This window comes from Eubalaena glacialis, chromosome 10 (assembly GCF_028564815.1).
Source record: "Eubalaena glacialis isolate mEubGla1 chromosome 10, mEubGla1.1.hap2.+ XY, whole genome shotgun sequence".
NCBI classification, from domain to species: domain Eukaryota; kingdom Metazoa; phylum Chordata; class Mammalia; order Artiodactyla; family Balaenidae; genus Eubalaena; species Eubalaena glacialis.
The window spans coordinates 73,924,163-73,941,752 of NC_083725.1; the positions used below are offsets into that span (position 1 = coordinate 73,924,163).

The following is a 17,590-nucleotide window of genomic DNA, read 5'->3' on the forward strand; positions in this document are numbered from 1 at the left end:
GGGAAATAACATTTGCAGGGCACTACTAAAAAGGAAAGAGATTTTTGTTGTTTAGTGGTCAGGTTAAAGACAAATCTCGTCAATAGCCCTGGACAGGGTCCATGGAGAGTCCTAGTTTACAGCTATTATCCTGGCATAATTAAAGCTCCCTTTTCCCAAGTCCTAGTTTACAGCTATTATCCTGGCATAATTAAAGCTCCCTTTTCCCAAAGTGTCCCAGACTGGACCATAAGTCATTGGATCATCCAGGCCATAGAGGGGGCAGAGAGTGGGGTCCTCATAAGCCATCTCTTCTAGAGGCCAAACGTGCCTGCACTCCTCTATGCAGCTCTCTGGGCCTGGCTCCTGAGCTCCCATAGCACTAGTCCTGGAACTAAGGAGGTACTCTCCTTGTGCTCTTATTCTGACCAGGAAAAGGGATCTCCTGGCCGGATCACCCACCTGATTTACCAAGCATGGTCCCAGGTGATGCAGTTGTTTCCTGGGCCAACTATCTGCCCCCAGAGGTATGAGTGTGCTCTGCCACGGTGCCTAAAAGTCACTGCAGACCTAGTGCCAGGGGACTCAGCCCAGATCAGTTCTGGAGAAATGAAGACCAGGAGGAAAGAGACAGCAGGCATGACAACAAAAACCAGTCCCATGCTTTTGGTCATCCTGGATTGTATATACAAATATAATTGTCATCCCTGAAGAATAACATAATTCTGAAAAATCCAAAAAGGATTGCCTACTCTGAAATTATTGAAAAGTACATTAAAAATTTTGAAATATAAATACATAAATATATTCCTGCTATATAAACCCACCAAGAACCAGGGCAGCAAGAGCTATCATGAAGTCTTAGTACTTCCAGCAGGAACTATTTCCATAAGCCAATTTCCCCCAAAGATTAACATTCCAAAAAAGAGTTGGTTATGTGACACCTTACATACCAGCCTCATCAAAATACCTGAACATCACCCTTTTACTTTCACACCCCACTGCTCTACCACCACTCTTTCTGCCAAGAATGTCTTCTCTTCCTTGCACAGCTGAGAAGTTCTTAGCATCCCTCAAGACCCACCTCCTCTGTGAAGTTTCTTGAAGTACTTTAGCAAAAATGATCTTTTTTTGTGCTCCTATAGATTTGGGTCCATATCTCAAATACGGCGTAAAACCTTGTACAATAAAAGTAAAGTAGCTACCGCTTATTGAGTGGTTATCCTGTATGAGATAGGATAGTGCTGTTTCATAGGCACTGATGATTTCATTTAATCCTCATAACTACCCTGTGAGACCTGGACTTTGACCCGTCAGCCTTAGAATGAGAAAGCCAAGGTTCTTGGGGTTAAGGAGCTGGCCAGATTCTGCAACTAGAATAGACAAGGATGGAACTGTGACCGACATTTCCCTGCCTGCAGAATTCACGATCTTGAGCCCTTTTATAGTTCACAGTTCATTTTTAAAAATAAATTGGATAAGGCTCCCACATTCAACTGAGTTTTTTAAAGGTAGGAATTGAGCCTTCTGTTCCCACTGCCTAGCTCTGAGCAGTGTCTGCTGAATGAATAAATGAGTGAATAAGCTAGAAGGAAACAAATACATACCTCTAATAAGGGAATCATATCCTAAGGCAAAAAAGAAACTCGAAACAGGGTCCCAGAACTCTTCTTATAAATCAACCCCTCATTGTGAATGAAGAGAAACAACACAAAAAATAATGTATCGAAACAGTAAAGAGCACCTACATTATTTTTTGCCTTCGGCATTACATTACATCTAGACTGTTTTCAGTACATTTTAAACTGTACTCTTTACAAGTGAATCAAATGTTCCACACAGAGACAATATGCTTTCTATAGACTCAGTCTTCAATGACTTTTCTCTGTAGTCATTAACTAACAAGAAATGCACAGCAGTAGCTGATACATTATCTTAATATGATCCTGTACCTGTGACAGCAGTGTTTATGCTTATGTGATTTAATAGTGATTAAACTATTTTCCTGGCCTCTTGCTCATGCCAGGCACAATGGAACTCTAAAAGCCAAGTCTACCTTTACATGATTTCTTAATTTTCAAGTCTTCTGCATTTCATGACTGGGAATATCCTCAGGAATGTGTCCTCTTTAAACTCTTAGGTCTTACCTGTAAACTGAATTCACTCATCCTTACTAGACAGAATACATCTTACCTCAAGGAGACACATGACAGATGGCAGCTCAGAGATTAGGCTTTTGGTTTGGTCACAATCCTCCCAGTCCTAACCTACCTCCTACTTTGCCCAGCTTTCTCAGTAGACTCAGATATCCAAATATGGAGCAAATGGTCTCTTCCCGGGCACTGCTACATTGGGTCCCTGCAACTTCCCTGCTGGGCTGGCACTTGGTCTATAAGCTCAGTCCTCCTCGTTTCTATTTCAATTGAATTTGTTGTGAGAACAAATTTCCCAGAGGGTACAACATTCAGAAACAGCAGCTAAGCAAGGAATAAGCGCATGGGTTCTCTCCCCATCACCGGCTCCCTGGCCTTCTGAGCATCTCATGGCAGGACCACCACCCTTTGGCAGGCTTTCCTGAAGCCTCAAACCTTGGCTCTGCAGGGCAAGGACTAAAGTCTCTAACTCAAGTTTCCTCCGGCCACTGAAGACCAGAGGTACAAAGGTACTTATGCATTTGGCAGTTCTGTTAAGCAGAACAGGGATAAAGGAAGCTAGAGATCCAGGCAATATTAGAGCAAAACCATCCCCCAACAAGCCTCTAGGTTCACTCTCAGGTCAGTGGGAGTCTTCTACTCTGGAGAAAAGTGGAGATCTGAGGCAGCCTGGGTGCTCCTAAAAAGGGCCTTGCTGTGAGCAAGGGGCTTCAGTTCAGACAGCAGAGTCTCACCCTGCTCTGGCCCCACCATCCCCACTAACAAAAAGGTTTTCTTCTTGAGCTCAGTGGACTACTAACCTGCTCAAGGCCCACAGAATAAGGCATTTTGGACTCTGAAATCTTCACTCTTACAACCTTAAGTCCTCATCATGTATAATCTGATGTTCGTTCACAGGTAAACCATCTGTTACTCCTAACACGAAGAGTCAGACCTCTGCCCTGAGTGGTCCCATCTGTAATTACAATAGATGGAAAATTACTCAGTGGATCAACTCTCTGATGGAGGAAAGGCAGGAAGAGAAAGAGGGAAGCTGTCTTGTGTTCATACTGATTACTGTGATGTTTTACAGGTGACAGGTGTGTAAGCACCAGGAAGGACACATGATATCCATGGCAGTGGCCCGATTGGCTATGATATTTAAACACAGAGAATGAAATACAGGGCACAGGGCCAAGGATGAAATCAGAGGAGAGAAAGGTCACCTTGGGACACTAGAGTAATGGGCACCTCACCAAACTGGCTGGCTGTACTCTAAACGGTGGGGGTCCCGCTTCCTCAGCATGCCCCCTGGATCTGCTTTATCAGCACTGACGCCTGGCCCTTCATCTCTCAAGTCACGGGGCCACATTTCTTCGGTGGTCTCCTCTTGCTCACGGTAACTATCTGCACCAAATCCAGCATTCTCTGCCAAGACAGCGGGATCCTCTTCTTCATGAAAACAGCAGGAACGTGTTTCTGCCTCTGGGTCACATGAGGTAACAGAATTATCTTCCTGAGCTCTGGGGTCAGTAGGTATTTCCCACCCCAAACGGCCTGATCCTTCTTCTATCACTCCCATTCTTTCAGCTATTTCCTCGGCAGAGGGCTCTTTTGGGTCAGGGTAATCCACCAGGATTGTTTCTTGCCTACGCTTGATGCAATCTGAAAGGTCATAAATTGGATAAGTCTCTTCAGGGTAACCTAGAGAAAAAAGCAGAACAAAGTCTTACAAAGAATGTCTCTTCCAAATGAAGTGTCAGGCTCAAAAAGGCTTCTCAAGCAGCAGCCATCCTATCCCAACAAATCCATTCAAGAAATCTCCAAGATGATTCTAATGGTTCTCAAGTTTCACTTGAGCAAATTCTTGGCGATCTGGCTAACTGTCCCCCAGCTCTTTGAAATACAAATCAATTCAGTTGAAAATCCCTTCTTAAGTGCAGGGTGCTTGGGGCAGAGTGTAAGTCTCACTCCTCAAGCTTCTGCAGTAGTGATGAAGATTAAACAAACAACATGAGCCTCAGTTTAAAAAAAATGTACCAAACACCAGATGGAGAGAGCATAGCTCAAGGCTAATGTTTATAATTTCTATTTGGAACCATTTCCAAATCTTCCTGGGGGGCGGAGGGGGGGGAGGAGGGAGGAGGAAAGGAATGCTGAGCTCTTTGAAAAATACACGACAAAGCCTTCTACTAATCAAAACAATTGAAATGGCTTGCAAGCCTCAGAAAGAGAGAGCATTTTAGCAATACATGCCCAAGATCCCGAAGGACAAGGACTGCATTTTCAGAAGACAGAATTTCCATTGTTGGCTTCTTCCTCTTCACAAAAGGGAACAAAAGAAAACAACAAACTGGTAAACAAAATGAATCCCAGCAATGATAATGAGAAAAGAGAAAATGTTGCCAAACTGAAGAACAAAATGAAATACATCTGTGTCAGCCAAGCCGAGCCTGAGCAGCAGATGGGCCGTGCTGGAGCTCATATGCCAGTGCTGGCAACAGCGGCCATGCTCACTGCACAATGTGAAAGCTGGAGAATTTGAAATCCATTTGCACATTATGATAATTGACAATTTGAACCCTAACATAAACCATTTTTTTGCCTACAAATTCTGAAAAGCAGGGGTCTTTTTTGGTGCCATGTAGAGTGTGGAGAGACATTTTTACAACATTTATAATTAGGGGAAAAAAACAGTCACACAGACTCATTTGTAGAAAATTTGAAAAACACAGACAAGTTTTAAAAAGACAACACAAATCACCTAGAATCCCACCACTGATAACAATGTGTTGTGTTACCTCTGGCCTTTTTATCACATATAAACATGTATCTTTCTCTTTTTTAACAAAGAGGGATCATACTGTATATAAAATGTTGTACCCAGATTTTTTTCATTCAACATTGTATCATGAGCCCTTCTCCATGTTTTTAGGCATTTTAAAGTTGGCTGCAAAGTATCCCATCATACAGCTACGCAACTGACATGATTTAACTATGCCTCTTCTATAAGACATCTAGATTCTTTCCAATTTTCCATTATAAGTTTCATATTAGTTAAGATCTCTGAATATAAATCTATGTCCACTTCCCTATTTCTTTAAGATAGACTTTTAGAAATATGAAAACCAGACCAAAGGGAATGGACATTTTAAAAGCCTTTTTTACACTCTGCCAAATTACTTTCCAGAAGAATGGTACAAATTTTTAGTCCTACCAGTGACATAAAAAACTGGCCATCTTATCACATCCTCACCAGCACTAACAGTAGTATGTCAAGAATCTTGCCAATGCAGTCTTAGTTCCCAGGCTTAACTTACTGTGGATGGAATGCTAGGTAAACTGGAGCTTCGCTACCCAAGGCCCTCACAGTCTCCTTGGTCAAGGGCAGAGGCTGGGGAAGTCCATTTGCTAGTTAGCTCCTAGCCACCGCATGCCTAAGAGAAGTCCATTCTCTGGCATGTTGCTGCCTTGTCCCCACCAGGAACAAAGCTTGCCGTTGGAATTCCATGACTATCTGCTTTGGTTTACGAGGGGGAAGCCTGCTGAGGAGAATCAAATAGTGACTCATATAACTACTTAGGTAGCCCGTATCAGCCAAGGCACTGGTTACCCAAAACTTCATTAGAAACATGAGCAAGCAACAAAAACTCACTGGTCCTACGAGGAAATCAGCAGCTCACAACAGGAACCAAACTAAGCAAACTATGTAAATAGCCCCTGAAAAAAGTCAATGCAGGAAACAAGAGTTAATGTCAATCAGCTTATAATTGATGTTCCCAGTAATATTCAACAGGTTATTGAACGTATAAAACCAACCAGGCTTCAATATAAAAAAGGGAGCAAACACAATGTAAGAGAGAGCTGTTAGAAACAGAAACTCATCATTACAAAAAAAATTTAAACTTAATAGAGGAGGAAAAGAGTAGGTTGAAATAGACATGACTGAGAACCAAATTAATATATTAGAAGTTCAAGGTGAGGAATTCTCCCAGGACAAAGATAAATATGGCAAAGAAATGGAAATTATGAGAAAAAAGATAAGCTGCATAGAAGACCCATCCAAGATCCAATCTCAGAATTACTAGAATTCTACAATGAGAGGGCAGAGTAGGTTAAATGGAAGCAATAATCAAAATTATAAGAAAATATTCTTTAGTTGAAAAAATAACTCAAGTCTTCAGATGGATAAATGCTAGGTAAAAATACCTTGAAAAATCCATACGGAGACATATGCTGATGAACCTGTACAAATTCAAATTTGGTGGGGGGGAGGGATGGGGGAGGGACTTAAGGAAGTATTCTGACAGATACAAATATTAATCAAAAATTTAAATTCAAGAAAGAAGATACTGCATACAAGAAAGTGGTAAAAAATGAAATCAATAAGAATTATCAATGTAAAATAATCATTGATAATGTGGTTAGAAATTTAATGCCATTGTTAAGAAATACTTAAAAGAAAAAAGGCTAATACCTGTAAAAGCTAACATCACTTGTAGCTAAAATTCTACATAATTTCAACAAAACCTAAGCAGTAGGTAGAAAATAAATATGATAAAAACTTTACCTTATTTGGGAACAAGATTATATAATGAAGATTTGCAATTTGGAAGAAAAAAAGGAATTCCAATTTTCATTTCATTGATTACTAGTGAGAATGGAATAATTTTTCTTCTGTTTTGTAGCCAGTTGCACTGTTTTCTTTTGTGCACTGCATATGTAGGTGGATATCAGTGTTTTCTAAATTAGTTGTAGAACTTTTTATATGTTAAAGATATCGGCTTCTTTGCTGATATCAGTCATATTTGTTACAAATCTTTTTGCAGTTTAGTGTTGGCTTTGAAAACTTTTTGACATTCTCTGATCTACAGAAAAGTTTTATGTACACTATGTAAAACACTATCCTTCCCCTTATAATTTCTTGCATTGCTTTTTTAAACTAATTTTTTATTTTGTGTTAATTGTAGATTCACATCTGGTTATAAGAAATAATACAGAAATCCCATGTACCCTTTACCTAGTTTCTTCTAATGATAACACCTTGCAAAACTATATGCTACAATATCACAACAAGGATATTAATACTGATACAGTCAATATACAGAGCTTTTCTATCACCACAAGGATCCCTTATGTTGCCCTTTTCTGGCCACACCCATTCCCTCCTGCTCCCACTCCCTCCTTAACCTCTGGCAACTACTAGTTTGTTCTCCATTTCTATAATTTTGCCATTTCAAGAATGTTATATAAATAGAAACACATTATATAACCTTTTGGAATTAGTTTTTCATTCAGCATAATCATCTGGAAATTCATGCAAGTTGCTGCATGTATCAACAGTCCATTCCTTTTTATTGCCGAGTAGTACTTCACAGTATGTACGTACCAACACAGTGTTTAACCGTTCACCTGTTGAAGGATGTTTGGGTTGTTTCCAGTTTGGGGCTATGACAAATAAAGCTGCTATAAATATTCACGTATAAGTTTTAGCTGAACATAAAACTTTCCATTTCCCTAGGATAAATGTCCAGGAGTACAACTGCAAGGCTGTGTAGTAGCTACATATTTAGTTTTTTAAGAAACTGCCAAACTTTTTTCCAGTGTGGGTATATTTTACATCCCCACCAGCAACATAAGAGTGAATCCAACTTCTTGATCTAAAGATTCAATATAATGCCAATTAAAATCCCATCAGGCTTTTTTTTTGTAGAAAGTGACACAATGATTCTAAATTTATATGAAAATGTGAAGTGCCTAGAATTACCAAAATAATTTTGGAAAAAAACATAGTTGAAGAACTTGGACTACCTGACTTCAAGACAATATAAAGACACAGTGATAAAGACATTATGGCACTGGTGTAAGTATAGACACACAGATCAGTGAAACAGAATAGTAAGTCCAGAATATACCCACACATACATGGTCAAATGATTTTCCATCTTCCAAAAGGGGAAGGGTTGGTTGATTTCCGACCAACACACCAAGGTAATTAAATGTAACAAAATAAACTGGAACAATAGGATATCAATATGGAAAAATATTAACCTCAGTCCTGATACCTCACATCATAAATAACTAAAAATAGATCACAGGCCTAAATGTAAGAGCTAAAACCATACAATTTCTAGAAGAAAACAGAGGAGTTAGGCAAACTTTGAGTTAGGCAAAGACTTCTTAAACGCACACAAAGAAAGTGAGTCATAAAAGAGAAAATGATAAACTTGACTTCATCAAAATGAAAAAAACTTCTGTTCTTTGAAAGATGTCACTAAGAAAATAAAAAGGCAAGCCACAGATTAGGAGAAAATATTTGCAAAATTCATAACTGACAACTTATATCCAGACTATAGAAGGAACCCTTGCAACTAGAACACAACCAACTCAATAAAGAAAGTGGCAAACAATGTGAACAAACACTTCACCGAAGATATACAGATGGCAAATAAGTGTGTGAAAAAATGTTCAACATCATTAGTCATTGGGGAAATGCATACTAAAGTCACAAGCTAGATACCATTATACACTCACTTGAATAGCTAAAATTAAAAAGACTGACGATACCAAGTGTTACCAAGGATGTGGAGGACTGCAATTCTCATACATTTCAAGTGGGAAGGCAAAATGGCAGAGCCACTTTGGAAAGCAGGTTGACAGTTTCTAACAAAGTTGAACATACATGTATAAAGTGCCAAAACCTCATTCCTAGATATATACACAAATATATGTTCCAACAAAAACACGTACGTAAAAGTTCATAGTAGATTGCTTCATAATAGCTCAAAGCTGGCACCCAAATGTTCCTGAACTGGTGAATGGAGAAACAAACTATATCCAGACAAAAGAACACTACTCAGCAATTAAAAGAGAGAGAGAACTACTAATACACTCAACACATGAAGCTCAAAAGCGTTATACTAAATCCACAAAGCCAGAAACAAAAGAGCATGTGCAGTATGATCCATTTATATAGAAAAGGTAAAATTCCAGGGACAGAAAGCAGTTCAGCTGTTGCCAGAGCAGGAGGGAATTAGCAGCAAAGGGGTGGGAACTTTCTGAGATGATGGAAATATCATGACTAAATCATCGCTATGGTATGATTATATTTGTCAAAACTTATCCAACTACACACTTAAAATTGGTGAATTGTATTGTATCTACATTATACCTCAGTAATAAAGCTGACTTTTAAAAATTTTGTAAGATCTCTTTTCTGGGCTGATGGTTAACAAAGAGATAAGAAGACACTGTTTACCTTCCCAGTCCTCCATGTAAGGGGCCTCCTCAGCTTCTTTCTCTGGAGTGGGTCTGTCAATGAATTTTCCTTCTTTCATGACCCTGGTGATTTCTCGGAGCTGATGCAGCAATCGTTTTTCTTGGTCAGAAGTCACGGCCTGTGCTCTGCTTAGAAACAGCAGACAATCCGGCCAGTTAGTGGTAAATACTCCTAGGCAAGGAACATAAACATCACTGTGATCTGTCTGGACTCCAGGAAGTTCAACAGCAACAGATAATTACTCTGGGAACTGATCCTGGAACTGCATAGCTGGGAACTAGAGATGTTAGTTCCATGTTTTGATTTTATAAATGGGAAAACTAAGGCCCAGAATAGATCAAGTGACTGTCCAAGGTCCCAGAAAGATTTAATGTCAATACTGGGACAAGACCCCAGATGTCTTAGCCTTCAGTTCAGTGTTCTTTCAGTACACCTCACTGCCCTGATTCTCTAATCTCAAGCAATTTCACCATTACTTATATTATTCCATTTACAAACTAGCCACTTTTCTCTGAAGTAATGTCATCGAAAGAAAATGTGCTGGACCATTTGCCTCAACTAGGGAAAAATATGCTACTAGGCCAACCCTGGAATTACCAGGCTGAATCTGCTTGTGCAGAAATAAAGATATATCCTAAAATTTCAGAGCTGGATCATTCTGACAAATCACCTAAACCAGAGAAATTGGGGAAACTGAGGCCCATGGAGGGGAAACTATACATTATCACACTGTTAGTTAATGTCAGATCTAAAACTAAAGTCTCCTGACTTCTGACAGCATTCTGGTGCAATTCTTGAAGCATAGTGCTCAAGCTGCACAGTTCAGAAAACCTGGGTGTGACCCCTAACTTAGCTGTGTGGCTCTGGGGAAATGTCTACACAAGTAAGATGAGGCGCAAGGATAATGGTGCGACTCTTTGAGAGGGCAGCGCTGCATGGAACTGACAGGCAGGCAAGGCCCTACTCAGAAGACTGAGAACTGTCTGCTTTGGGACCAGTTTTATCTAGTGGCAGGACTTAACAGAGGCTACTCATGCTCCTCTTAAAAACCCAAAGCACCCGACGTCAGTACAACACTCATGAAGAAGAAATGATACACTCTGTACCAGCCTCATGGAGGTGCCATCAATCTTTCTAATAGTCCAGCCCCGAGCCTACGTTTCTTTTTACATTTAACCTACATTACGTTACCCTTAGTGACTAATAGGGAAGAAGAAAAAACTGCTTCTCCCGCCAACATTAAGATGGCAACTGAGGAAAATGGAGATGCAACATTTCTACAGACCTCAGTGGGAGGAAAACAAAAGCCCCATGAGCTCCACTTTTTCTACAATAAATGGCCTCAAAGCCATGAACTGAAGAAGCCTGTCTGTTCTACATGCAGCTGAACACCTGATTTACTCTTTCCCATCAGTACAGGAGTGCTGACTCACCCTAGCTACTCATGTATTCTATAATCCCTAATTCTTACTGTTACAACAACTCACTTTGTGGGAGGCTTCTGGGGCAGCTAGGTCACCCCTAGCTAAAAGAGCCTATGTGATTATCACAACATGCTGCACACGTTACTTCTCTGGACTGTATTTAGTACATTCTGATTTTTACTGAACGAAACAGTCTTAACTTTGTTTCCTAACTCATGGAAAATTGGAACCTTTAAATAAAAGGGGGATGGGTAGGCTAAGAGAAGCAGAAACAGACAAGAGAAGCTTTCTTAGAGAATTCCAAACTAAAGTGTCCTCAGGTGTACTCAGTGTCCATATCATACGTTAGGCAATTAATCGTGGTCCACCTTACATCTCCTGAATTTATTGACATGCAGACGTTCATGGATTTCTCATTGTCTCAACTTGGTTTGATACCCCTGGAGGGCAGTGATAAGTTCACAACAGGCACAGTGTACAGGCACAGTGCCATGAGCATTTTAAGTGCTCAATAAATATGTGTTAGTTTGATTGGTCCCCATTTCCTCACTGTACCTTTTCTTCTACCTCCCTGAAATCTGGCTTCCACTCCATCATTTTACCAAAACTTGTGAAAATCAATGATCAGTGACCACTTTACTTTTTTTTTTTTTTTTTTTTTTTTGCTGTGCAGCATGTGGGATCTTAGTTCCCTGACCAGGGATCGAACCCATACCCCCTGCAGTGGAAGCATAGAGTCGTAACCACTGGTCTGCCCAGGGAATTCCCCAATGACCAATTTAAAGTCCAAAAGTCTTTTTTCTCACATTTCATGCTTCTTGACTTTTCTGTACTATGGACCATCCTCTCCTTGAAATGTCCTCCTCCCTTGGCATTTGTATTCCTCCCACTTATTTAACCATTCCTTGTATCTTTGATCCTGGCTCACTTTCCTACTCCCACATCCTAAAACATGGTTTTCCTGAAGGCTCAATCCTAGGACTCTTGTTTCTCCACTCCTACAGGCATGCCCTCAGGAAGCTGACCCAATTACACAGATTAAACCATCACCTCTACACAGACGATGCCCAATCTCTACCTCTAATCTTGACTTTTCACACAAAGGCCAGTCTCATAACTCCAGTTACCTCCTGGGCATTTCTACTTGGAGGCCTTGTCACTATAATAAAGTTAAACTTAAATTCACCCTTCAAAACCCTGTCCTAGTTGGCCCAGGATCATGAGCAGCTGCATGAACAGGTAAGCTAGGTGAGGTTGGCTATGGCCGATTCCAAGATGTTAGAAAAATAAAACGTCAAGTTGGGAGATAACTCAGACTTCTGAATGCTATTGCTGTAAATCCAGAGGAATCATCAAGTTCTGAGTCCAGGAGTTAAACACAGAGAGAAGAATGAAACAGTTTCTTCCAACACCATTCATGAGAACAGAAACCAGACCAGCAAAAGAATGCTGGCGACTGCCACACAGTAATTATATGCCTCAAGGATTTGGTGATCTCATCTTTCCCGCATGGCCCTTACCTCTTACTCCGAGCCAAATGACTTCCGAACTTGTGTCCTCTGTTCTGACCTCAATGCCCAAATTTCCTATTGTTGTTGTATATCATACATAGATGTTCTGATGGCACTTCAACCATACTCAAAGCTGAACTTATGATCCCTATTCCAAAGCCTTATCTTCATTCTTCTGTGTTTTTATTTTGGTTGATGCCATAATCTTCCTCCCAGTTTGGGCTGTAAGTCTCCAAATCACCCATCTCGTCCCCTTCACTTCTCTTATCTAGTTTGTTCTCCTTTGGAAAACCAATCCCTCTTCTGCTCACAGTGCAGAGGTTGAAGCCATCCATCCCCTCGCTTCTCCTTCTAGAGTGGCCACGTGGCCCATGGCCTATCATCACACTCCATCCCCTTGGCTGCAGTGACTGATTCAGTGATATATACAGTTGGGCCAACTATACTTTCTCCTAAAACTGGATCTTGAACACAGTGAAGCCTGAACTGAAAATTTTTCATGTTAATTCATCCTGGCAGCAGTCCTTGAAGAGACTGTCTATTTGCTCCTGCTCCTAAATCCCTAGAGCTGCTCTGGTTCCCACTCTTCCTAAAACTTAGATCTTCAGCTATTCTTTTAATACTGTAAGCTACCCCCTACTCTTCCAATAAATTCGGCCGCACCCCCCAAAAAACAAATTTTTGCTACCCAGAGTTGTCTGCTTGCAACCAAGGAATCCTGATACAGCCTGTGATTCTTTTTTCCTCCTTGAAGTCCCCTTAATTTGCCCCCCACCTCTTTTCTACTCTCACTGGCCTATTTATCACTTTTGCTAGAACTTTTTCAATATCCTAGCATATAGCCACCCTAAACATGAGTTATTTTTCTCAAGCACAGCAGATTATGCCATTTCTTTTCAAAAGCCTTCAGAGGCACTCCACTGTAAAGACAATAAATTCCAACTTCTCAGCCTACCATTCAGGGCCTTCCAGTCTGCCCCCAGTTTACTTTTCTAGTTTTTTCTCCCATTAGTTACCTCCCTAACCATTTACCACAGCCCTGGTGTACCCTACTCCCGTTACTTCGAACTACTTGCTATTCCAAAAAACATGCCTGACTTCTCACCTTGTTTGCTGCTTGTGCCACCCTCTCCCTCTGGAACATTTTTCCCCCAACTCTGCCAGAGGGAATCCTTCCATCCTGTAAGGCTTATTTAAATTCTCTCTTTTTCTTGAGACCTTCTGTGGTAGGCAGAATAATGTCTCCTCACCACCCCCCAAATATGTCCACATCCTAGTCCCTGGAACCTATAATGATGTTACCTTATACATAAGGGGACTTCAGGTTGCAAATGGAATAAAGGTTGCAAATCAGCTGGCCTTAAAATAGATTATCCTGGATTATCTGGGAGGACACAATGTATTTACGAGGGTCCTTAAAAGTAGAAGGGGGAGGCAGAAGAGGCCAAAGTAATAATGTAATGTACGAAAGTCTTAACCCACTGTTGCTGGCTTTGAAAGTGGAGGAAAGGGTCCATGAGCCAAGGAATGTGGGCAGCTTCTAAAATCTGAAAAAGGCAAGGAAACAGATTTTACCCCAGAGCCTCCAGAAGGGAATGCAGTCTGGCAAACACCTTGATTTTAGCTCAGTGTAGGACTTCTAACATACAGACCTATAAGAAACAACATGTATTGTTTTAAGACATTAAGTTTGGGATAATTTGTTATAGCAGCCACAGAAAACTAATACACGTTCCCAGAGCACACTTTTTCTCTCTGAGACGCAGTTCCTTAAAGAGAAAATAATACCTGCTATTGACAACCATAGAGGGCTGTGCAGAATGAATCAAAATAGGTACCAAAGATATTCTTATTATTGCTGAAAATGCCTGCTTTAAACTACTTTCTTTACATCTACCTCATTCATTCTTTCAACATGTATAGACACTGTCAATGTGCCAGCACTAGGAACAAAATTTGAACAATGAGCCAGCTCTAGGAATGCAACTTTGAACAATGAAAATTCCCTATCCTCAATAAGGTTACAGGGCATTAGGGAAGACAGAAAAGTTAACAGAAGATAAGGAATATGATGCTTACATTATCCAGCAAACAGAGGTGGCCAAGGGAGGATATGGGAGGAACACCTAACCAAGTTGTGGGTTCAGGGAAAGACTCTCAGAGGAAATGATGTCTAAGTTGAGACCTCTAAGACAAGAGTTAAAACAAGTGTGTGTGGGGAGGCAGTCAGGGGCAACATCCAAGCAAAGGAAAAAAGTATATGCAAAATCCTAGAAGCGAAAGTGCCCAGGTTATTTCAGAGGAACAGCAAGCAGTCAGTGTGGCTGGACCACAGACACAGAGAGAGTAACGGAGAAAGATAAAGCAATTGAGGTATGCAGAGCCACGTCACCTAGGACCATGTAAGTCATGTTAAAGATTCTACTCTTTATCAAGAGCAACAGGGACCTATTGAAGGGTTAAAACAAAAGACGTAATCCACTGGTTTGGAAAGCAGAAAGTGAATTGAAAGGAGGCAAATTAGAGGAAAAGAAACCACATGAGATAGTTCTAACCTATGTCAAAAATAAAGGCATTCTCTACTCACTCACTTACTCATTCTTCCATTTCAATTAATACTCTTCTAAAGCCTACTACTGGCTTGTGCTAGGCTCTGGGAATAAGAAGGATAATCCCTGTCCTAGTAGAGTTTAGAGTGTTTTACAGGGAGACAGACTTATTAATTAGGAAGAAATGACAAGACATGGTGATTAATGAGATATGGGAAGTGAAGGAAAAGGTGAATCAAAGATGACATCTAATTTCTGCTTTGGGCAACTAAGTAGATGGAGGAGCCATTTGCTGAGATGGGGAACATTAAAGGTAGAATAGGTTCATCTAGGGGTAGATGATGAGTTCCATTTTGGATGTTCATTCACTCAGGGGACATTTACTGTTTGATGAGGATAAGAGTAGCTATGTATGAGACATGTCCAGTAGGACCCTGAATATAGAGGTCAGCAAATGAAGAGAAGGATCTCAACAGGGAATGGCCATGATTTACTCTTCTATCATGGTAATAAGTACAGATGCTTGCATCAAAAGTGAATATCTACTCTTTTTCAATGGTATTTACTTAGTACCTACTATGTGAACACACTGAACAAGAGAGACTAAGCCTGTCCTCAGAGTTTACACCCCCACAACGCCTGCCAGAAATCTGTGGTCCCACATACATGCTCAACATGCCTGCCAAGGTGTTTGCTGCCAGAGGCTGCACCCTCATTTCTCCTCTTGGGCCACTCCATGCTTCTAGGTAAATAATTACAGTGGGACATGCTGCTCCAGGAAGCAACTTTCACTGACCACAAGGACAAAAATGAGGACACCTTGATTCTGATTCCTAGATCCTTTCCTTAGTCTTTGTGTCCTTGGGCTAGAGAGTCTGCTTAATATCAGACATAACATGGCACAATACCAACCTTCCAGGAGGCTTAATTATTTAAAAATGTGTGCAGACTTATATCGCTTACAGGTGAAAGCTGTCTGAAAAGTTTTGTTCGATAGTATTAAAAACCTTTCCCGTATTTTGATTCTTACATAAGCATTAAGATGAAGTATCAGAAAGAGCATATTTTGGGAATTTTAAGCAAAATCTTACAGTTATGGAGTGATATTACATAAAAGGACTTGGAAGGCTGCAAATGAACATGTCTTCTTTGTCTTAAATCCTCTCCTTGACCTCCAGAAGCCTGGCAATGTGATAAAATCTTACCTGACAGAAAAAATACTGGGGTATTTTGGGCTCTTCTAATAATCCTAGAAGCACAGACTTGTAAAAGAACAAATGCCACAGAAACTAAGGTTAAAGGCTTTAAGTATAAAAAGGAAAAGAATGTAAAACATGCAGCTACCTAGCCCTTGCAGTTTTGAAGGTGGAAGTCCCATAGGGCCTACCTGTAAGGATAAAAGGTTTTAGATTAAGGAGTTTCAGAGAGAAGGTCACCTCCTTATAGACTGGAAAATGAGACATCTGGGAAAGAGAGACACAAGCTATGCTCTCCTGAGTGGAAGGAGAGCTGCTCCCTGGTTGCTGAGAGGTACTGTGGAAAATGTTTTACACAATCATTGCCATGTGGCAGGGGCCTCAGCATGTTCGCAAAGAGCCCGCACTCCAGCAACTTACTAGGAGTACATAACCTGCGCTAGGACCCGCTGCCCCAGAAACAATGACTTGGCGCAGCTCCAGGGGCGGTGGCGGTGGTGACACACAACTCGTCTGCCTTCGCACATAAAACGTGGAGCAGCAACCCTGGCTGGCACAAGGAGGACAGACTGTAGTTAGGGGTCACAGTACTGCACCCCAGCAATGGACAAATGGTATGCGTGGTGGGGTTATTTGGTTTGAGCTAAGGGAGTCTGAATAGCAGTGAAGAATAGTGAGAAAATATCTTCACACGGTTTCTTAGCCCAAAGCCCAGGGGTTGGATCTCCCAGGTGGGAGGCCCTGCCCACAGATACTCACCTATAGTTTTCCTGACACTTAGGTGTGGCCTAGGGCTTCAAATAGACCAGGGTCAGGGTACAGATATTTTCTGAGGCACAAGGGTCTATAGAAGTCTGGTACTTCTTATCCTGTACCCACCCAGACTGTGAATGGTACAGGATAAGGGGAGAAAATGCCAGAAAAGTATAGCTGCACAAATTGGTTTAGTCACACTCATACGAAACAGTCAAACATTAGATAATGTATATAAAGCATTAGCTTAGAGCTTTGTTCTTAGTAAGTGCTCAATAATGCCAAATAGTATTATCCACTCACAGAGATATACTCATGTATAGATATGTACACCTATCTCTACCACTCTGGAGAAGTCCAGATAGTCACTCTGCTTTCTGGACCAAAAGAAGGTCAAGGGTCATGGGCCCAGATAGGCAAGGTTCACCCTCATAAATGTCATTTCAGCAGCCATGCAGACTTTGCAGGGAAAAGCCAAGCCAAGGGACTTCAATTCGAGGATGCTTACTCCTCTCCTATCTGGCCAAAGATGGGCAAGGCGGGAGCCAGGAAGCAGGGAAAACAGTATGGGGCACTAGTAGCACAAGGACGGCAAACAGAAGAGGCTAAGGTAGAGCAGTTTTTTGGGGCAAAGACTCCACCCTGAGCCCACGGGGCTATAGGAGGGACCTTTCAGTACACCCTCGTGCATGGGATTTTGCCGCTCACCCCCAGTGCTTCCTCCATTCTTGTCAGAAGGCCTAGCGCAAACCGAATCCCTCTTTGTT

General features: G+C 41.1%; 1 protein-coding gene across 6 annotated transcripts in view; it reads right to left on the bottom strand.

The window, feature by feature from the left end:
* Window positions 1-1,751: 1,751 nt before the first annotated feature.
* The window catches only part of RIC3 (RIC3 acetylcholine receptor chaperone), a 46,131-nt gene continuing 30,292 nt past the window's right edge, over window positions 1,752-17,590 (bottom strand). Inside the window, exons 5-7 of one of the 6 annotated variants that reach the window (XM_061201412.1) lie at window positions 9,370-9,518; window positions 5,767-5,831; window positions 3,783-3,815 (exon numbers count right to left, since the gene is read on the bottom strand). In XM_061201412.1, coding sequence (XP_061057395.1) covers window positions 5,791-5,831; window positions 9,370-9,518 — 190 coding nt within the window. In that variant the 3' untranslated portion in view covers window positions 3,783-3,815; window positions 5,767-5,790. Of the gene's footprint in view, window positions 3,816-5,766; window positions 5,832-9,369; window positions 9,562-17,590 lie in introns of those variants that run through there. The other 5 variants (XM_061201411.1, XM_061201410.1, XM_061201413.1 and 2 more) reach the window with 5 other exon arrangements.